This window comes from Pristis pectinata, chromosome 6 (assembly GCF_009764475.1).
Source record: "Pristis pectinata isolate sPriPec2 chromosome 6, sPriPec2.1.pri, whole genome shotgun sequence".
Lineage (NCBI taxonomy): Eukaryota > Metazoa > Chordata > Chondrichthyes > Rhinopristiformes > Pristidae > Pristis > Pristis pectinata.
The window spans coordinates 112,204,451-112,226,972 of NC_067410.1; the positions used below are offsets into that span (position 1 = coordinate 112,204,451).

A 22,522-nucleotide genomic window follows, 5' to 3' on the forward strand; every position below is an offset into this window, starting at 1 on the left:
CACTGCTCCATGAGAACATGGTGACCATGCTGGGCCATTTCAGAGGGTATTTTCAGAGCATGTGGGTCAGACTGGGTAAGGACAACACGTTTCCTTCCCTGCAGGGTGTTCGTGTAACTGATGGGTTTTTACAACAATCCAGTGGTTTATGTGGTCATCAATCCTAAAACTAGTTGTTACAAATTCCAGGTTATTAACCAAAGTTAAATCCCACATCTGCTGTAACAAACAGTCTGCTGGAGGAACCCAGCAGTTCGAGCAGGCAAAGGAATTATCGACGTTTTGGATTGAGACCCTGCATCAGGAAAGGGCAGGATTTTTACACGAAACATCAACAATTCCTCTCCACCAACAGACGCTGCCTGATCCGCTGAGTTCCTCCAGCAGATTGTGTGTTGCTCCAGATTCCAGCATCTGCAGTCTCGTGTATCTCCATGACCTGCTGTGGTGGGATTTGAACTTGGATCTCTGGATTGTTGGTCTGGGTCTCTAGGATAACTAGTTGTGTGTAAAATGGTAAATTGGTTTATTATTGTCACATGTACCGAGGTACAGCAAAAACCTTGGTTCTGCATGCCATCCATACAGGTCATTTCATCACATCAGTGCATTGAGGTAGTACAAGGGAAAACAATAACAGAATGCAGAATAAAGTGTTACAGTTACAGAGAAACGTGCAGGGGTCATGGTCAGGTAGATTGTGAGGTCAAGAGTCCACCTTATCATACCAGCGGACCATTCAATAGTCTTATAACAGCGGGATAGAAGCTGACCTTGAGCCTGGGGGTACGTGCTTTCAGGCTTTTGTATCTTCTGCCCGATGGGAGGGAGGAGAAGAGAGAATGTCCGGGGTGGGTGGGGTCCTTGATTATGTTGGCTGCTTTACCAAGGCAGTGAGAAGTGTAGACAGGATCCATGGAGGGGAGGCTGGTTTCTGTGATGTGCTGAGCTGTGTCCACAACTCTCTGCAATTTCTTGCAGTCTTGAGCAGAGCAGTTGCCATACCGAGCCCTGATGGACCTGGATAGGATGCTTCCTATGGTGCATCCATAAAAATTGGTGAGGGTCAAAGAGGATATGCCAAATTTCTTTAGCCTCCCGAGGAAGTAGAGATGCTGGTGAGCTTTCTTGGCCGTGGCCAGGACAAGACAGGCTATTGGTGATGTTCACTCCCAGGAACTTGAAGCTCTCAACCCTCTTTCCCACTGTGGCACCACCCTTCCCATCACAAGCCCCCATCACCCACCGAGATGTGTGTGCTTTGCCTTCTAGGAGTGAACCTGCTGGTGGGCACTGAGAACAGTTTGATGCTACTGGATCGGAGCGGCCAGGGGAAGGTGTATAACCTGATCAGTCGCAGGCGATTCCATCAGATGGACGTGCTGGAGGGTCTCAACATCCTGGTGACTATATCCGGTAAGAGGCCAGTTTGGCATTGAAGAGAGGATGGTCTGTGAGTCTAATCCAGCCTTCAAGTATTAATGGACTCATTCACGGCTCTTCCTTCTTGTAATCACATCTTCATGCAAGGGGCGTTTGGCTTTGTTGGGTAAAAACTGGATGTTAAGAGAATGAGCTAGCTTCCTAAACAGCTGGCATTTCTGTGGCAACTTCAAGGACAAGTTCAAGTTTATTGTCATGGGCATACGTACCCAGGGTATAAATGCCATGAAAATTAGCTGTTTGCAGCAGCAGCACAGTGCATTACAGACATGACAAACACAAGTTAACACAGACTTAAATTAACACAAATTTATGTGCCTCAGGAGCCTGATTGAATTCTTTGAGGATGTGACAAAGCACATTGATGAAGGTAGAGCAGTGGATGTGGTGTACATGGATTTTAGTAAGGAGTTTGATAAGGTTCCTCATGGAAGACACATTCAGAAAGTCAGGAGGCATGGGATCCAGGGAAACTTGACTGTGTGGATTCAGAATTGGCTCACCCATAGAAGACAGAGGGTGGTGGTAGATGGAGCATATTCTGCCTGGAGGTCGGTGACCAGTGGGACCCCTGCTCTTTGTGATTTTTGTAAATGACTTGGATGAGGATGTGGAAGGGTGGGTTAGTAAGTTTGCTGATGATACAAAGGTTGGTGGTGTTGTGGATAGTGTAGAAGGTTACTGTAGATTACAGCAGGATATTGATAGAATGCAGAGCTGGGCTGAGAAGTGGCAGATGGAGTTCAACCCGGATAAGTGTGAAGTGATACACTTCGGGAGATCGAATTTGAAGGCAGAATACAAGGTTAATGGCAGGACTCTTGGCAGTGTGGAGGAACAGAGGGATCTTGGGGTCCACGTCCACAGATCCCTCAAGGTTGCTGCGCAGGTCGATAAGGTTGTTAAGAAGGCATATGAAGTGTTGGCCTTCGTTAGTCGGGATATTGAGTTCAAGAGCCATGAGGTAATGTTGCAGCTCTATAGAACTCTGATCAGACCACACTTGGAGTATTGTGTTCAGTTCTGGTCGCCTTATTATAGGAAGGATGTGGAAGCTTTAGAGAGGGTGCAGAGGAGATTTACCAGGATGTTGCCTGGATTGGAGACCATGTCTTATGAGGATAGGTTGAGTGAGCTCGGGCTTTTCTCTTTGGAGAGAAGGAGGATGAGAGGTGACTTGATAGAGGTGTACAAGATGATAAGAGGCATGGATCGAGTGGACAGTCAGAGACTTTTTCCCAGGGCGACAATGGCTAACATGAGGGGGCATAATTTTAAGGTGATTGGAGGAAGGTATAAGGGGGAATGTCAGGGGTAAGTTTTTTACACAGAGAGTGGTGGGTGCGTGGAACGCACTGCCGGCAGAGGTTGTGGGGGCAGATACATTAGGGACATTTAAGAGACTCATAGATAAACACATGAATGATAAAGAAATGGGGGGCTATGTGGGAGGGAAGGGTTAGATAGAACTTAGGGCAGGATAAAATGTTGGCACAACAATGTGGGCCCAAGGGCCTGTACTGTGCTGTAATGTTCTATGTTCTAAATTATTGTAACTTACACAGCAAAATAAACAGGACATTAGTGCAAGCTGAGAGAGAAGGAAAGAAATCCAGTCCGGGGTAGTGTTGGGGTTTCACAGGTGGGTTCGAGAACCTGACAACACTGGGGAGGAAGCCCTTGTTGAACCTTGAGGTGTGGGGTGCAGGCTCCTGTACCTCCTGCCTGATTGCAACATCGAGAAGAGGGCACGGCCCGGATGGTGGGGGTCCCTGATGATGGATGTCACTTTCCTGAGGCATCACCTCATGTCGATGTCCTAGGTGGTGGGGAGAGCTGTACCGGTGATGGAATGCAAGAGCTGCCAAGTAAAGACTGACCCTGAGACAGGCGGGAGCTGGGAGGGGCAGGAGGCCAAGGACTTGGTCAAAGCCGCAGGGTTTTTTTTGCAAGGAGCAACTTGGGGGAGGAAGAGAGACACGAAGGCTTAGGGAGGGAGTTCCAGGGCCCAGACAGTGGTAGGGCAGTTACAACTGAGAGAGCCTCAAGAGGCCAGAATTGGAAGTGAGCAGAGATTGAGGAGGCTTGTATAAGGCCAGAGATGGTTACAGACTCAGGCAGAGGTTATATTGGCTCCTATTTAAGAACTTAAGTTTCTAAATTTTTCTCCAATACTTCTGTTCCAGTTAGGCACATAGCAGGGTTGCACGTACAGCCGTATGTTAACTGGTTGAGTTTGGATATTGACCCACAGACACTGGAGACAATCCCTCAGCTCTTGCTTCAAACAGTGGCCAGAGGATTTATCACATCCCGATGGGTTTGTAACATCCGGTTAACTTCTGGCCTTCAATGTGGCAACTCCCACAGCGCTGCACTCCCTCCGTACTTAGAATGTAAGACAGTGAGAAATAGAAGAGAGAGGAAGACATTTAAAGTCAAAGTTGAGTTTATTGTCACGTGCACAAGTACAGGTATACACAGGTGCAATAGAAAACTTACTCTCAGCAGCATCACAGACACATTTTCCCAAGTGCCCATTGACACTCTCACAATCTGGCACACTCAGGATTCGGTGTTGGAGCAGCAGATATTCCAGGTTGTTGGATGTTATTCCAGTCAACACTCTGATACACTTCAAGTTCACTTCTTTCTTAACAAGTTATACAGTAATACAATTATCCAGCAAACCTGGGAAGTTTAAAGGGAGTGCAGGAAGCAGGGCCCCGCTGAATTTAAGGGGAGTGCAGGAAACTGGGACCCTGGTGTGTCAGAAGGAGCAGGGAACTGGGACACTGGTGTGTTAGAGGGAGCAGGGAACTGGGACCTTGGTGTGTTAGAGGGAATAGGTAACTGGGACCCTGGTGTGTTAGAGGGAGCAGGAAACTGGGACTGGCGTGTCAGAAGGATGCAGGGAACTGGGACCCTGGTGTGTCAGAGGGAGCAGGGAACTGGGACTCTGGCGTGTCAGAAGGAGCAGGGAACTGGGACCCTGGTGTGTCAGAGGGAGCAGGGAACTGGGACCCTGGCGTGTCAGAGGGAGCAGGGAACTGGGACTCTGGCGTGTCAGAAGGAGCAGGGAACTGGGACCCTGGTGTGTCAGAGGGAGCAGGGAACTGGGACCCTGGTGTGTCAGAGGGAGCAGGGAACTGGGACCCTGGTGTGTCAGAGGGAGCAGGGAACTGGGACCCTGGTGTGTCAGAGGGAGCAGGGAACTGGGACCCTGGTGTGTCAGAGGGAGCAGGGAACTGGGACCCTGGTGTGTCAGAGGGAGCAGGGAACTGGGACACTGGTGTGTCAGAGGGAGCAGGGAACTGGGACCCTGGTGTGTCAGAGGGAGCAGGCAACTGGGACACTGGTGTGTCAGAGGGAGCAGGGAACTGGGACACTGGTGTGTCAGAGGGAGCAGGGAACTGGGACCCTGGTGTGTCAGAGGGAGCAGGGAATTGGGACACTGGTGTGTCAGAGGGAGCAGGGAACTGGGACCCTGATGTGTCAGAGGGAGCAGGGAACTGGGACACTGGTGTGTTCGAGGGAGTGTGGGAAATGGGGACCCCTTGCACCAAGGAAGGTAGAAAAGTAAGCAGCCAGTGAACCAGATACCTGAACCGTCAGGATTTCCCAAGAATCAGTCAGTGGATGACTGGAGTTTTACTGTCGCGTGTGACATTTTCCTTATGACAGATATTGCTAAGTGGTCTGTAGTTTCCTGCTTTCTGGCTCCCCCCAGTTTGAACAAAGGAATTGTATTTGATATTTTCCAACCTCATGGAACCTTCCCTGAATCCAGTGGATTTTCAAAAATTAAAACCTACGCATCAGCTGTCTCGCGAGCACTGCTTTAGGACCCTTGATGAAGTCCATCAGGACCCAGAGACTGGTCACCGCACAGCCCCACCAGTGTGCTCAGTACCACTGCCCCAGTCATGGTCATTTTCCTGTGTTCCTCCCTCCCATCCAATTCCTGATTTACAACTATTTCCAGGATATTTTTCACTTGCCTTCTCCTTGCCTGGGTGAGTGCAGCTTCAGCAACACTCAAGGAGCTTAACGCCATCCAGGAGAAAACAGCTGCTTGATCAGCACCTCATTTAGTGTAGTGGTTACCGTAACGCTATTACAGCGCCAGCGACCCAGGTTCAATTCCCGCCGCTGTCTGTAAGGAGTTTGTACGTTCTCCCCATGTCTGCGTGGGTTTCCTCCAGGTGCTCCGGTTTCCTCCCACATTCCAAACACATACGGGTTAGGAAGTTGTGGGCATGCTATGTTGGTGCCGGAAGCGTGGCGACACTTGCAGTCTGCCCCCAGAACACTCTATGCAAAAGATGCATTTCACTGTGTGTTTTGATGTACATGTGACTAATAAAGATATCTTATCTCGTCACCACCCCAGACATGCCCTCCCTCCACCACCAGCGCACAGTGCCTCCAGTGTGCACCCTCTACACAATGCACTGCAGTTACTCACCCAGGTTCCTCCGACAGCATCTCCCAAACCCACCTCCTCTCCCACTAACAAGGATGGGAGCAGCAGGCACAGGGGAACACCACCACCAGCAGCTTCCCCTCCAAGTCACGCACCTTTCTGACGTGGAAATATATCGCCGTTCCTTCACCAAACCCTGGAGCTCCCTCCCCAACAGCGCTGTGGGAGCACCTTCACCAGAAGGACTGCAGCCATTCAAGGAGGCAGCTCACCCTCCCACCTTCTCAGGGGCAGTCAGGAATGGGCAATAAATGCCCAGATGTTGAAAATGAATAAATAAATAAAAGTAACTGCTTATATCTGTTTTTGCACGTTACCACTTCCTTAATAATAGCTTTTGACCTTTTTCCTTCCCATTGGGGTCAAGTCAACAGTCCGGTGGTTCCCTGTGTTTTCTCTGTCTTCACCTCTTTAAGTTAGCGGGATAACCATCACGACCTTCCAATCTGTAGAACTGTTCCAGAACCTACAGAACGTTGGGGCATGAGAAACAGTGCAGCCATTGGCTCCTTCACCACCTCTTCCAAAACTTCCGCAGGCAGCTCCTGACGTCCGGGAGATGTATGGCTGTCAGTCTGGTCCTTCCCTGTTTTCACTAACCCTGATTTCTTTCAGTCTTGTGTTTAATCCAGACCGGTAGTTCTCCGCTATTTCCAGAAAGTTTTCTGTGTCTTCCTCTGTGAAGGCTGACACAAAATATACCTGAGGAGGGAACTTTTCACTCAGTCTGTAAGGGACCCATGTTAATCATTTCTAATCTTTTCCTATTTACCTGTATATTGCTTCTTGCTGAACCACTCTCGTGTTCTCCTTTCCCGCATCAATGTGTTGGCCCTCTGCTGATCTGTGAAGTTTTTCTATGGTTACTGCTCTGTTTCGCAACATTAAAAGCCCTTTCCTTTGATCTAACACTGTCAATAACTCCTGTTAGCCATGGTTGGACTACTTCTTCTGCTGAGTTTTAGTGTCTTAAAGGGTTATATATTTGTTTTAATACTATGCATTAAACTGAACTGGAAGTGTCACAAGAATATAGGAGTAGGAGTAGGCCACTCGGCCCATCAAACCTGACCCACCGCTCAATACGATCATAGCTGACCTGCTCCAGGCTGCATCTCCTCGGGTGCCAATTCTCCATCGCCCTCTATTCCCCGATCTTTCAAAATGTTACTTTCCTCCTCTTCATATCCCCCCCAGAGATTCAGTGTCCACACCTCAGGGGTAGAGAATTGCAGAGATTCATCGCCCTCTGCTGGAAGAAGCTCCCACACACCTCAGATTTAAATGACCACCCCTCATCCTGTAACCACGTCCCCCTGTGGTTCTCCTGCTGGTGGAAATGTCTCGATCGCTGGCCTTGAGGCAAGGTTAATCACAGTGGTCTCGCTGCCTCACCTGAGAGCTGGTCATAAGGGGTTGATGGGCTGGTAGGAGAGTCATAGAGTCACACAGCCACGGAAACAGGCCCTTCGGTCCAACTGGTCCATGCTGACCAAGATGCCCATCCACACTAGTCCCATTTGCCCGCGTTTGGCCCATATCCCTCTAAACCTGTCCTGTCCATGTACCTGTCCAAGTGTCACATTAGCATTTCCTTTTGCACTGCTTAAGATGGCGTAATACATTCTAGAGAGAGATAAGATTTCTTTATTAGTCACATGTACATCGAAACACACAGTGAAATACACCATTTGCGTAGAGTGTTCTGGGGGCAGCCCGCAAGTGCCGCCACGCTTCCGGCACCAACACAGCATGCCCACAACTTCCTAACCCATACGTCTTTGGAATGTGGGTGGAAACCGGAGCACCCGGAGGAAACCCACGCAGACCCGGGGAGAACGTACAAACTCCTTACGGACAGTGGCTGGATTTGCACCATTCTGCTGTTTTGTGCTCATTGCTGTATTTATTGTTGCAGTGTACACTCCTCACGTGAGCAGGGAATTTCATTGCACCCTGGTGTATATGACAATAGTCTAATCTATTTCTTAAACGTTGTAATTATACCTGCCTCCAGCACTTCCTCTGGCAGCTCGTTCCACATACCCACCACCCTCTGCGTGAAGAAGTTTCCCCTAAATCTTTCCCCTCTTACCTTAAACCTATGCTCCCTAGTTGTGGATTCCCCAACCCGGGAAAAAGACTGAGTGCATTCACCCTATCGATGCTCCTCATGATTTTATGAACCTCTATAAGGTCACCCCCTCAGCCTCCTTTGCTCCAGGGAAAACAGTCCCGGCCTATCCAGCTTCTCCTTACAACTCAAGCCCTCCAGTTCTGGGAAAAAGGCTGCGACTATTCCCCTTGTGATTTTATATGATGAAGGGACCAGCCCTCGTCTCAGGGAGCTGGAGGTTGCCTGAGATGGGACCCTGTGAGATGGAGGATGATGAACTAACTGTGATAACCCTTCCACACTGAGCAGGGAAGAAGAACAAGCTGCGGGTGTACTACCTGTCCTGGCTGAAGAACAGGATATTGCATAATGACCCGGAGGTGGAGAAGAAGCAGGGTTGGACCACCGTCGGTGACCTGGAGGGCTGCGTACATTACAAAGTCGGTACGTACGGACTGAGGGTGGTGACACTCATTCCTCAATGCGTGGCAGCTGACTCGTGTTCCCTCCCCCCTGTAATTAGACCATAAAGACAAAGGAGCAGAAGTCGACCATTTGGCCCATCGAGTCTGCTCTGCCATTCTATCATGAGCTGATCCATTCTCCCATTTAGCCCCACCTCGCCCCCCGCCTTCTCACCATAACCTTTGATGCCCTGGCTACTCCGATACCTATCAATCTCTGCCTTAAATACATCCAATGACTTTGGCTCCAGAGCCGCCCGTGGCAACAAATTCCACAGATTCACCACTCTCTGGCTAAAAAAATTTCTCCGCATCTCTGTTCTGAATGGGCGCCCTTCAATCCTGAAGTCGTGCCCTCTTGTACTAGACTCCCCTACCATGGGAAACAACTTTGCCACATCTACTCTGTCCAGGCCTTTTAACATTCAAAATGTTTCCGTGAGGTCCCCCCTCATTCTTCTGAACTCCAAGGAGTACAGCCCAAGAGCCATCAAACGTTCCTCATATGTTAAACCCTCTCATTCCTGGAATCATTCTAGTGAATCTTCTCTGAACCCTCTCCAACGTCAGCACATCCTTTCTTAAATAAGGAGCCCAAAACTGCACACAGTACATGGACCATAAAGAACGAGAGCACAAAACAAATTCCTCCTCACCTCTGTTCTAAAGGGACGTCCTTCTATTCTGAGGCTGTGTCCTCTGGTCCTAGACTCTCCCACTATTAGAAACATCCTCTCCACGTCCGCTCTATCCAGGCCTTTCAATATTTGGCAGGTTTCAATGAGATCCCCCTCATCCTTCTAAACCCCAGGATGATGGCCCGGAGCTATCAAATGCTCGAATGGGAGAGGGATCCTCAACCGTCCCAGAATCAGAATCAGATTTATTATGACTGACGTATGACATGAAATTTGTTGTTTTGTGGCAACAGTACAGTGCAAGGGCATAGGAATCTATAAATAACAAAAATAGTGCTAAAGGAAGGAATAACGAGGTAGTGTTCCTGGGTTCATGGATCATTCAGAAATCTGATGGCAGAGGGGAAGAAGCTGTTCCTGAATCGTTGAGTGTGGGTCTTCAGCCTCCTGTACCTCCTCCCCGATGTCAGTAACGAGAAGAGGGCATGTCCCGGATGGTGAGGGTCCATAGTGATGGATGCCGCCTTCTTGAGGCACCGCCTCTTGAAGATGTCCTCAATGGTGGGGAGGTTGCCAGTCACAGCAGAGAATATCTCAGGGACCAAGCCAAGGACCTTCTGGAGCTGGACAGGTCATAGAGTCATACAGCCATACAGCACAGAAACAGGCCCTTCAGCCCAGCTGGTCCATGCTGACTAAGATCCCCATCTAAGCTAGTCCCATTTGCCCGTGTTTGGCCCATATCCCTCAAAACCTTTCCTATCCATGTACCTGTCCAAAAACCTTTTAAATGTTGTTAATGTACCTGCCTCAGCCACTTCCTCTGGCAGCTCGTTCCATATACTGACCACCCTCTGGGTGAAAAAGTTGCCCCTCAGGTTCCTATTAAATTTTTCCCTTCCCACCTTAAACCTGTGCCCTCTAGTTCTTGATTCCCCAGCCCTGGGAAAAAGGCTGCACATTCACCCGATATAGGCCACTCATTAATTTATACACCTCTATCAGATCACCCCTCATTGTCCTACACTTCAACGAATAAAGTCAACCTCTCTCCATCACTCAGTCCCTCGAGTCCCGGCAACATCCTCATAAATCTCCCCTGCTCTCCTTCCAGCTTAATGGCATCTTTCCTATAGCAGGGTGACCAAAACTGAACACAATATTCCAAATGCAGCCTCACCAACGTCTTGTAGAACTGCAACATAACGTCCAGACTTGTGTCTGTTCCAAAGGCTGAACATCGAGCCCTTCTCTGGACAACTTCTCCTTTTGACCTTGTGGTTTCCCCCCGGTGCAGGGAGAACATGGCGCGCTGGTCAGAGATCGCCAAGACGACATGGTCGGGCTTGTTCTCGAAGTACGGTGGAATGTTGCTGCCGTGTATTTAACTAACAGTTACACCACTCAGTTCTCCACCCCAGGCCAGTTCCTGTGGGGATGGCTTTATGAAGTGTCCACAGGGAACTGTAGGAATAGAGTTATAGATGAGCAGGAGACAGGCCCTTCAGCCCATTGACACTGCACTGACCAACCACCCATTTATGCCAATCCTACACCTATCCCATTTTTCATTCTCCCCACATTCCCATCAACTCCCCCTAGGTTCTACCCCTCACCCACACACTGGGGGCAATTTACAGTGACCAGTTAGCCAACTGACCTGCATGTCTTTGGGATGTGAGAGGAAACCGGAGGAGAAGGTTGTACAGCCCCTTCAGTGTGTTCTACCATTCAGTGAGATCATGGATGTAGAAGGGGGCCATTTGGCCCATAGCGTCTATGTCATGTCACAAACCAGCAACAAAAGAAACACACTGAGCATGATTTAGTGTTAAAAACTATTTTATTAATCACTACTTATGATAATACGTAAAATAAAAGTAAAAATGTTAGTGTGTTAGAATTCAAAAATGTTAAACTTTGAACGTTAACCCCAAAACTAAACTCTTCTTGTGTGTGTGTGGCAAAGTCCAAAACTCCCAGTTCCAGAATGGTTCTTAAAGTTCAGTTCCGCAAGCCATAAGGTGAAACATGAGCAAGGGCTTCTTCAACAACCACCATTGTCTGAAGATAAGACGTAGACGTGGAGAAACATAGAGAGAGTACATATGAAATCCAAATGTTCCACGATGGAACCCAAATGACACTTCAGTGTTCACTCGGTAGTGACTTCCTCACCCCGAAAAGCATCCGAACCGTGGTCGTCCACACACAAATACCTGTTTCCTTCTACAGGTCAGCAACAAAGTGAACTCCACCGGATTACTTCCAACTTCCATACATGGATTTCAGTGGCAAACACAGTTATTGTTTCTCATCCATCGATAGAGAAAACTAGCAGGCTGGTGTCTCTCTCCCTTCTCTCTCTCTCCTTCTTTTAACTTCTTCAACAACGTCATTACGTCCTTTATCTTCTATTGACGTAAGCACGCCCCACACACACATACACACACACTCTCTATCTTAAAGGGACTTTCACTGAGTCCGTAACAGTCAGCTCTCAAAGCAATCTCATCAATCCCTTTCCCCCACATTTCCCTGTTCTCTGTCACGTCCCCGTCAACTCCTTTCCCCATCCACACTGGTGATTAATCTACAATAACTAGTTAGCCAATTTGAACATCTTCATGGATGTGGGAGGAAACCAGAGCACCTGGGGGAAATCCACGTGGTCACAGGGAGATCGAGTAAACTCCACTCAGACAGCACCAGAGGTTGGGATGGAACCCTTGTCTCTGGCTCTGTGAGACGGTGGAACTACCTACTGTGCTACTGGGTCACCCCATGACCCTCGACCCACCGTTGATCTGTGACCTTAACCATCTCCCCACCTGTTCCCTAATTCCATCAGTACCCTTGGGGAATTGAATTTAGGAGCTGTGAGGTATTGTTGCAGCTATATAGGTCCCTGGTCAGACCCCACTTGGAGTATTGTGCTCAGTTCTGGTCGCCTCACTACAGGAAAGATGTGGAAGCCATAGAAAGGGTGCAGAGGAGATTTATAAGGATGCTGCCTGGAATGCGGAGCATGCCTTATGAAAGCAGGTTGAGGGAACTCGGCCTTTTCTCCTTGGAGAGACAAAGGATGAGGGGGGACCTGATAGAGGTGTATAAGATGATGAGAGGCATTGATCGGGTGGATAGTCAGAGGCTTTTCCTCAGGGCTGAAATGGTGGCCACAAGAGGACATAGGTTTAAGGTGCTGGGGAGTAGGTATAGAGGAGATGTCAGGGGTAAGTTTTTTACTCAGCGAGTGGTGAGTGCATGGAATGGGCTGCCGGCAACGGTGGTGGAGGCGGATACGATAGGGTCTTTCAAGAGACTGTTGGATAGGTCCATGGAGCTGAGTAAAATAGAGGGCTATGGGTAAGCCTAGTAATTTCTAGGGTAGGGACATGTTCGGCACAGCTTTGTGAGCCGAAGGACCTGAACTGTGCTGTAGGTTTTCTATGTTCTATATCTGTCGGTCTCAGACTTGAACTTACCAGTTTGTAGGGAGGAGCTCCCAAATTCCGTCACCCACTGTCTATGGACTTCACTCTGTAAACCTGGGATCCAGTTGTTACACTGGCCCCTAATCCCACACTCCCCAGCTTTGGTCTAATTACCCTGTCAGCTCCCCTCAGTACCCTGAAAACTTTGATCAAGTTGCCCGTTGAACATAGAACAGCACAGGAACAGGCCCTTCGGCCCACCATGTCTGTGCTGAACATGAAGCCAAATTAAACTAAATCCCTTCTGCCTGCACATGATCCGTATCTCTCCATTCCCTGCATATTCACGTGTCTGTCTAAAAATCTCTTAAGCATGACTATTGTATCTGCCTCCACCACCACCCCAGGCAGCCCGTTCCAGGCACCCACCGCCCTCTGTGTAAAAAAACTCACCCCACTCATCTCCTTTGAACTTTCCCCCTCTCACCTTAAATGCATGTCCTCTGGTATTTGACATTTCTACCCTGAGAGAAAGATTGTGGCTGCCTACCCCATCTATGCCTCTCATTAATTTACAAGCTTTTGCTTTCCATTGAAGTCTCCCTGACTTTCAGTAAACCTCGTCTTCCATTCAAAGGAATGGCATTGTGCAAAGCATTCCCTTGTTGATGGGAACAGGCCCCATTAATCCTTGCAGTCACCCACTAGGCCTTTCTGTTCAGAATCCTGAAATCCTACACCCCTGAAGGAGACCATTCGGCCCATTGAACCCAGACCTGCACTTTGCAAGTTTTCTCCAACTAACTCCCCGTAGTCCAGCTGATGGTTTCGGTAAAAATGTTATCCGAGTCCTGCTTGGAAAGTTCTTTTCATCTCCCTCCCTGCTGCTTTTTCCAAATACCTTAAACTTCTCCGACTTTGTTGCAGTTAAGTACGAGAGGATCAAGTTTCTGGTGATCGCGTTGAAGAATGCGGTGGAGATTTATGCCTGGGCGCCAAAACCTTATCACAAGTTCATGGCCTTCAAGGTACGGATGCCTCAGACCAAGCTCTTGCTCATGTTACTTTACAAAACTTTCATCGTTTAAACTTACGAGCTTCCCTCAACAGTCTTTTACAGATCTCCAGCACAGGCCGTTACTGGTTGACCTGACGGTAGAAGAGGGGCAAAGGTTAAAGGTTATCTATGGGTCTAACACTGGTTTCCATGTGATCGATGTGGATTCAGGAACTGTCCATGACATTTACATACCCTCACATGTAAGTACAACACTCCGATATTCCAGGACTATCTGCTGTGTGTTGGGATGTCCTGCAATCTGTTCTGTTCCAGGCAGTGACAGAACCATTTGATGTCAAGCACTCAGTGGGCGGAGTGACTTGGGATCACAGAAGGAGAGCTTTCTGCCCATCATTCCTGTGCTGACTCTGAGAAGGAGCTCTGCAGCTGGTCTCACTGCCCGCTCTCCCTCCACAGCCCTCTGATTTTTTTCCGGTAATTCCCCAGCGCTCTTTTGAAAGTTCCTACTGAGTCACCTTTCACCTCCCCGGTGGGCAGCAGGTCCAGATCAGGGTAATATGTGGCAGTAAAAAGTCTCTTACCCCCACCACCCCCCACCCCCCCGCGTCCCCAGGCAGAACAGGGATATAGAGTCCCCCTGGCCCTCACCTTTCAGCCCACTGGCCTACCCATCCAGCACATTATTCTTAGAACATAGAAAATTACAGCACAGGACAGGCCATTCAGCCCACGATGTTGTGCTGATCTTGATGCCAATTTATGCTAAATGCCCTCCTCCTGTGTATCGTCCACGTCCCTCCATTCCCTTCACATTCATGTGTCTGTCTAAAAGCTCCACCAAGCTGCCTGCTCCCACTACTACCCCTGGTAACCCATTCCAGGCACCCACCACTCTCTATGGAAAAAACTTGCCCCTCATGTCACCTTTAAACCCACCTCCCACCCAACCTTAAAAGCGCGTCCTCTAGTGTTTGACATTTCTACCCTGGGGAAAAGATTCTTCGCAACTTCCACCAGCTACGACGTGATCCCATCACCATCCACAACTCCCCCCCCCACCCCTTTCTGCTTTCCGCAGGGATCACTCTCTCCGTGACTCCCTGGTCCACTCATCCCTCCCCACCCATCCCTCCCCCTCCCTCCCCAGGCACTTTCCCCTGTAACCATAGGAGGTGCAACACCTGTCCCTACACCTCCTCCCTCACCACCATCCAGGCCCCAGCACAGCCCTTCCAGGTGAGGCAGAGGTCCACGCGCACCTCCTCCAACCCTGTTTATTGCATTCAGTGCTCCCGATGAGGCCTCTGTATTGGTGAGACCAAACGCAGACTGGGCGATCGCTTCACCGAGCACCCGCGCTCTGTCTGCTGTGGTCGTCTGGAGCTCCCGGTTGCCAGCATTTCAAACCCCCTCCCCATTCCCACACCGACCTGCCGGTCCTCGGCGTCCTCCACTGCCAGGGTGGGGCCAAACACAAACCAGAGGAACAGCCCCTCGTATTCCCCCTGGACAGTCTACACCCTGACAGCATGGACACTGAATTCTCCAACTTTTCCCTCTCCTCCTGATCTACCCCGTTCCTCCCGCACCCACCCCAGCCCCCGTCACCCTGTCTCTTTCCCCTCCCCAACCCATTCCATCGGCCCACACCCACACACCCCCCTCCACTGGGTCCCCTCCCCCCCACTGTTCCCACCTGCCCTCCCCACCTCCCTCACTTGCCCTCCATCAGATCCCACCATCTGCAGCCCCCTGTCACCCCCCCCACCTCTCACCTCCCGGCCTCTGTCACTGATCCCACTCTCACCCCCCCCCCCACATCTGCCCGTCACCCCTCCTCACCTGGATCCACCTCTCACCTGCCGGCTCTTGCTCCACCACTTCCCCTCACCTCTTTATACCGGCCGTCTCCCCTCCGTCTTTCAGTCCAGACGCAGAGTCTTGACCTGAAATGTTGACTGTCCACTTCCCTCCACAGATGCTGCCCGACCCGCTGAATTCCTCCAGCAGATTGTCTGTGCTCCAGATTCCAGTGTCTGCCGTCTCTGGTGTCTCTCTTTCACCTCTTTCATCAGTCCTTCACTCTGTGTCCTCTGGTTCCAAGCGTCCTGGAGAAGGAGAATGTCTCCCTCTAGGAAGCCTTTAACACAGCTAAATATTCAAGGACTGCCTAGGAATGTTACCCGAATCCATTTACCTTGAATCACACAAGGAAATCGACTGGTGATCTAAAGCTTAGTCAAAGAGCTTCGCTTCAGGGAGCTTCTTAAAGGAAGAGAGAGGTTCAGGGAGGGAATAGCGCAGGCACGGTAGTGTAGCGGTTAGCGTAACGCTTTACAACGCCAGCGACCTGGGTTCAAATCTGGCCGCTGTCCGTAAGGAGTTTGTACGTTCTCCCCGTGTCTGCGTGGGTTTCCTCCGGGTGCTCTGGTTTCCTCCCACATTCCAAAGACGTACGGGTTAGGAAGTTGTGGGCGTGCTATGTTGGCGCCAGAAGCGTGGCGACACTTGCGGGCTGCCCCCAGAACACTCTACACATAAGATGCATTTCACTGTGTGTTTCGATGTACATGTGACTAATAAAGAGATCCTATCTTAAATTCCAGTGTTTAGGGCCCAGGCAGCTGAAGAGACGGTTGACAAATGGGGAGTATTTAAATTCAGGGGGTAAGAACAGGAGAAGGAATAAGCCAATTGGCTCTTCAAAGCCAGTTTGCTTATTCAGTGAGATCAAGGTTGGTCTGATCTTTGCCTCTTCCCCAGAACCCTTGACCTTCACCCTCCCCCACAGACCTCACGTCTGTGGGTCTGCAGCTTGAATATATTCAGTGAGTCTGGGGTGGAGGGGGTTTCCAAAGATTCACCACCCTCTGAACGAGGAACTCCCTCCTCATGCCCACAACTCAGCAACCACTTTTCCTGAAACTGTGCCCTGGATCTCCCCCCTGTACCGACCCTGTCACTCCCCCTCTTAGCCTTGTGTGTTTCAGGAAAATCACCTCCAATTCTTATCAACCTGCTCAATCCTGCCTTGTATGACAGCCTCAAGAAACAGTCCTGTTCTTCTTTGAACCACCTCCAGCGCAAGTAAATCCCTCCTTACAGGAGCAACAGACAATCTGCTGGAGGAACTCAGTGGGCCGAGCAGCATCTGTAGGGGGAGAGGAACTCTCACGGTTTGGGTCGGAATCCTGCTTCAGGTCTTGACCCGGAATGTCGACAATTCCTCTACCCCCACAGATGCTGCTCGACTGCTGAGTTCCTCCAGTAGACAGTTTGTTGTTGCAGGTTTCAGCGTCTGAAGTCTCCTGTAGGAGACATCATTGTATGCAGTACTGCAAGTGTCGTTTCCTGTCCTGTTGTAGCAATACTTCCCTTCTTCTGCAATCCATGCCCCTTGCAATGAAGGCCTCATTTCAAGAGGACTAGAATATAAATCAAGGATATAATGCTGAGGCTTTATAAGATTGGTCAGACCACATTTGGAGTGTCGTGAGCAATTTTGGGCCCCATATCTAAGGAAGGAGGTGCTGGTGTTGGAGAGGGTCCAGAGGAGGTTTACAAGAATGATCCCGGGAATGAAAGGGTTAATGTATGAGGAGCGTTTGATGGCCCTGGGACTGTACCTGCTGGAGTTCAGAAGGATGAGGGGGGATCTCATTGAAACCTACCGAATATTGAAAGGCCTGGATAGAGTGGACATGGAGAGAATGTTTCCATCAGTGGGAGACTCTAGGACCAGAGGGCACAGCCTCAGAATAGAAGGACGTCCCTTTAGAACAGAGATGAGGAGGAATTTCTTCAGCCAGAGGGTGGTGAATCTGTGGAATTCATTGCCACAGGCGGCTGTGAGGGCGTCAAAGGTTATGGGGAGAAGGCAGGAGAATGGGGTTGAGAGGGAAAAATAAATCAGCCACGATCGAATGGTGGAGCAGACTCGATGGGCTGAATGGCCTAATTCTGCTCCTATGTCTTATAGTTCCATCAGTTTTTAATTGCTGTATCTGCTTGCTAACGTTCCGTGTTCCATGGACATGGAGCCCCAGATCCCTCTGCACAGCATCGTTCTGTAGTCTCTCTCCATTTAAACAACCTTCTGTTTTTCCATTCTCCCTGCCGAGAGCGGTCTGCCTCTGCTGCTTCACCTGACACTCCGTCTGCCAAATGTTTGCCTCCTCACTCATCCCCCTTTGGACTCTGTGTCTCCTCCTCCCTCACCTGACCCTGCACCTCCAACAGATTTGGTACTCCACCTCTTGTACTAATCCAGGACCCCCAGCACTGATCTCCACAGCACCCAAGTTACAATTCGCCATTCTGAAAATGGAGTCACAGCGTGATATAGCACAGAAACAGGCCCTTTGGCCCATCACGTCCCTGCCCAGCTTTGCCCAGCTACACCAATCCCATTGGCCCACATTAGCACCATATCCTTCTCTGCCTTGGAGACAGAGAGACAGCAGATACTGGAAACTGGATCAACACACAATCTGCTGGAGGAACTCAGTGGGTCGAGCAGCATCTGTGGGGGGAGAGGACCAGTCCTGATGCAAGGCTTTGACCTGAAATGTCGACAGTTCCTTTCCTCCCACCGATGCTGCTCGACCCACTGAGTTCCTCCAGCAGATTGTGTGTTGCTCCCTCTGTACCTTGCCTATTTAAGTTCCTGTCCAAAGTCTTCTTAAATGTAAGGATTGTGTCTGATTCGACCACCTCCCCTGACAGCACGTTCCAGATATCACCCACTCTATGTGTAAAAAAAATCCTACCCCTCAGCCCCCTTTCGATGACTCTGTGACCCTGTTTGGATCACTGAGCATTTTACCCACCTCAATGAAATCTCTCCCTCCCACCCCACCCCCAATCTCCTTTGTTCCAGAGAAGACAATCCCACCCTCTCCAACCACCGTTCACCAAACCTGGCAATGTCCTCACGGATCTCCTCTTCACCCTCCCCACTTCCATCACAAGTGCCCTGTGGTGTGGTGTCCAGAACTGTAGACTGTGCAGTCACTGTGGGATTATGCAGGTCTAGTGTGACCTCCCAGCTATTGTATCTGTGCCCCAGCTGTTGTGTCCATGTCTCAGCCCATAATAACAATTATTTCATCCCCTCTTTATCTCCCTCTCCTGCAACCTTCAGCGATCTCTGGGGGTCCCGGAACCCTCCTCTCCTCCATACTGTGTCCCGTCCCATTTACGGTGTACCCCTCTCCTGGTTTGCCCTCCCCGAGTGCATTGGTCACCCTCCAGCTCTCTGCCCAGCTGGTGAGGGGCAGGTCGTGGGCAGTTCTGACGCTGGCAGTAACTCTCTGTGGGATGTTCCGATCTAGATCCAGGGCAACGTAACACCTCACGCTCTCATCATCCTGCCCAAGACGGATGGCATGGAGATGCTGGTGTGCTACGAGGACGAGGGGGTTTACGTCAACACTTACGGCCGTATCACTAAGGACATCGTGCTGCAGTGGGGCGAGATGCCCACCTCAGTTGGTAAGGCAGAGGCGCCGCCCTTTCTGCTCTGATTGTGCTGTCACGACTCAGAGACAGGGGCTCGGCTAACGTGGTCTGTGCTTGTTCTCCGCAGCGTACATCCATTCCAGTCAGATCATGGGCTGGGGGGAGAAGGCCATTGAGATCCGCTCGGTGGAGACTGGTCACCTGGACGGGGTCTTCATGCACAAGAGAGCTCAGCGTTTGAAGTTCCTGTGTGAACGGAATGACAAGGTAGGGGAGTAGCCAGCCCGCACACCCAGGGATGTGGGGAGGCTGAGGTCCAGACTCCGGGCAGGCCAGAGACAGAGCACAGAAGGTAGAACAGTTCGGCACAGGAACAGGCCACTGTGTGGGCCCAACTCATTACACTGGTAATTAAACGCCTAATTTCTGCCAACACAATGTCCATTCTCTGCACATCCATGTGCCTATCTAAGAGCTTCTAATGAGTCTGCCTCCACCCCCACCCCTGGCAGCACATTCCAGGCACCCACCACACTCTGTGTAGAAAACGTGCCCCGCACATCTCCTCTGAACTTTCCCCCTCTCGCCTTAAATGCATGTCCTCTGTTATTAGACATTTTGACCCTGGGATAAAGATATCGGCTGTCTATTCTGTCTGTGCCTCTCATAATCTTATAAGCCTCTATCAGGTCTCCCCTCAGCCTCCGCCCCTCCAGAGAAAACAACCCAAGTGTGTCCAACCTCTCCTTAGAGCTCATGCCCTCTAATCCAGGCAGCGTCCTGGTGAACCTCTTCTGCACCCTCTCCACATCCTTCCTGTAACAGGGTGACCAGAACTAAATGCCACACTCCAGGTGCAGCCTAACCAGAGTTTTAGAAAGAAAAATCCTCTCTTTCTCCCTCTCCCCTCTTCCCTCCCCTCTCCCTCTCCCCCCCTCCCTCCCTCTCCCTTCTCTCTCCCTCCCCTCTCCTCTCCCTCCCCCTCCATCCCCTCTCCCTCCCATCTCCCTACCCTCCCCTCTCCCCTCTCCTTCTCCTCTCCCCTCTCCTCTTTCCCTCTCTCCCTCCCCTCTCCCTCCCCTCTCTCTCTCCACTCCCTCCCCCCCTCTCTCTCTATACTCCCCAGTCTCATGGTTCGTCCTGTGATTACAGGTCTTCTTCGCATCAGTTCGCTCCGGTGGCAGTAGCCAAGTCTTCTTCATGACACTGAACAGAAACTCGATGATGAACTGGTAGCACAACCTGCGGTGGCTCTGATGTTCGAACCCGCACTGAGACAATGGCCGTCGACAGCCTGGAGAGAAATCTAACAGTTAAAGGCAAACTGCCCCTTGACATCAAGGGTATTCTCGGACTAATGCAATATTACAAAGCCTGTGTCGTGTATCTGGAGGGCCCGACGGTGATTTATTAATTTTTTTTGGTCCCGGTTAACTTTCTGTGCGTGGTGAAAGTCTCCGAGGGGAGCCCCTAGTAACAAAGACAGCTACAGAGGTGAGCTCCAGGATATACAGAGATTTGGGCTTGTTCCCCAGACACTTTCCTGAAAGCAGAGGAAGAATGGTGATTCCAACCGGGACAGGTTCTGTGGGGTGGGAGAGGGAGGGATGCTGGCACTTTTAGTGTCGAATAAATCCATGCAAATTATTTTTAATTTTGGCTTCCTGTAAGTACAGTATTAGAACCAGGGACCCCGGGGTGTGGTGGATGGGTCTGTCAGTATTGATAGCTCTGAGAGTAAACTGGAGGTTTAGCCATAAATGGAAGCCAGAAGTTTCCGAAAAGGTGAATTACTACTGATTTTAAAATTCACAAGAACAGCATGGTTCTGTTGTTAGTGTAGCATTAGAGCTCAGTTTGTGCTGGGCAGCTTAATTTACTGGAGACCGTTCTAGAGTTAGGCTTCGGGCCTGCTCAGCTGCTGGGATTGGCCTCCCTTCAGACAGGGAATGTGAGGACTTTCCTCCGTGGGATCTTCCTCGCGAAGCAAGTCCCCAGTGGGAGGGAATGTGGGCGAATTGGGCATTATATATGTGTGGGGGGGGGTGAAGGGAGAGGGAGGGTTAGGGGTGGGTTTTTTTCGGGGCAGGGAGATCATTAATCCTTGGCGAAGGCCCTGCCTGTGAGGGGTGTTAAAGGCCGTCCCCTGCCAACTTGCCCCCCCACCCCAGCACTGAGCCTGCCCCCACAGCCTGGGTCTGGGGTGGGCAGTTTGGCCCACTCACCACTACTGATCGCTCCCCGCAGGGGGCCAACGCAGGAGTGCTCTGTGAGGACGAGCGAGCAGGAGTCGGCATTTGAGTGTGACGGTGAGAACAGAGTGGTCAATCACTGACTTCTGGCCAACTTTGATGCTACTTTTATGTTAAAAAAAATGTAAACGCCAAAAAAAAAGTTGTTTTCTGTGCCCAGGGGGTTTTGTGGGTGGGTGGGGTGGGGGTGGTGGTTGGAGGGAGGGGTTTGTGTCCATGGGATTATTGTGTGTGTTATTTGGGAGTTTGACCTCTGCTCCTTTAGAGACACCACGTGTATCTGTCTAAGTGGTTTCAAGACTGCCGGAAGTGATGTGAAGAATATTCTTTCTTTAAATAGCTGCAGGGCATGGCTAATTATGGATTTAGGGTGTTGTCGTGGATCGATCTATGTTCCAGGTCCTGTCCTTACCTACCTCCTATCATTTTGTGTGTAGCTGTTTTAACAGCAGGTATTAAGGTTGAGCTTTTTCTAAAAAAATAAATTAAATGTGTCATTTCTTACTAATTTTTTTTTCCGCTAATTCCACTTTCAAAATATGTTGCCCTCCCCACCCTACTCCTGTGTTGGAGGCACTTGCCCCCCCCACCCAGACACGTCTCAGTCTGACAGCGTTCCTCTGTGAATTGATAACCAACAGGGGAAGTGGTGAGATGGAAGGGAGGGCGTGGGTTTCTGTGGTGGGCAAGGGCAGAGTATAGGGGGCACAAGATCTGGCCCCTGTCACACGGGGGGGGCTGGTGTCGGGAGGCACCTCCTCATACATCGGGGCCGTGGGAATCTGGAACTCTCTCCTCCCCCAGAGAGAGAGACAGTCCTTGGGAACTTTCAGAACTTGACACTGAAGCCCTAAATTAAAGCTCGCAAAGCCAAATCGGGTAAATTAAGGCATAGATTAGCTGTGATCTCACTGAACTGTCTGACAGGCTTGAGGAGTTGAATGGGGTCCTCTCGTTCCTGTGCTATATAGGCCCTTGTTTGTTGAGATGCATCTGGAATAAAGTCAGCCCGACCTCTCACGCCTGACTGGGGATCATCGTTCGATTCCTGCTCCAGAGCCTTCAGCACTGGGACTGTCTTTAGTGCGAAGTCCAGTTTCAAAAAACGTCACCCTCCCTGTCCTGGACCATGGTTGCCCACGTTCCCAACTGGTCTCTGAAATGAATGTAAAAATATCTCTCCAGGCCATTACTTGTATAAGATCAGG

The 22,522-nt window shown here is 50.3% G+C and overlaps 1 protein-coding gene across 3 annotated transcripts in view; it reads left to right on the forward strand.

Moving 5' to 3' along the window:
• The window catches only part of LOC127572142 (traf2 and NCK-interacting protein kinase-like), a 105,107-nt gene extending 84,471 nt beyond the window's left edge, over positions 1-20,636 (forward strand). For all 3 annotated transcript variants that reach the window (XM_052019092.1, XM_052019094.1, XM_052019093.1), the window contains 7 exons: positions 1,273-1,416; positions 8,355-8,489; positions 13,509-13,609; positions 13,692-13,841; positions 18,936-19,095; positions 19,190-19,329; positions 20,215-20,636. In XM_052019092.1, the coding sequence (XP_051875052.1) occupies positions 1,273-1,416; positions 8,355-8,489; positions 13,509-13,609; positions 13,692-13,841; positions 18,936-19,095; positions 19,190-19,329; positions 20,215-20,298 (914 nt within the window). In that variant the 3' untranslated portion in view covers positions 20,299-20,636. The remainder of the gene's footprint in view (positions 1-1,272; positions 1,417-8,354; positions 8,490-13,508; positions 13,610-13,691; positions 13,842-18,935; positions 19,096-19,189; positions 19,330-20,214) is intronic.
• The last annotated feature ends 1,886 nt before the right edge of the window (positions 20,637-22,522 follow it).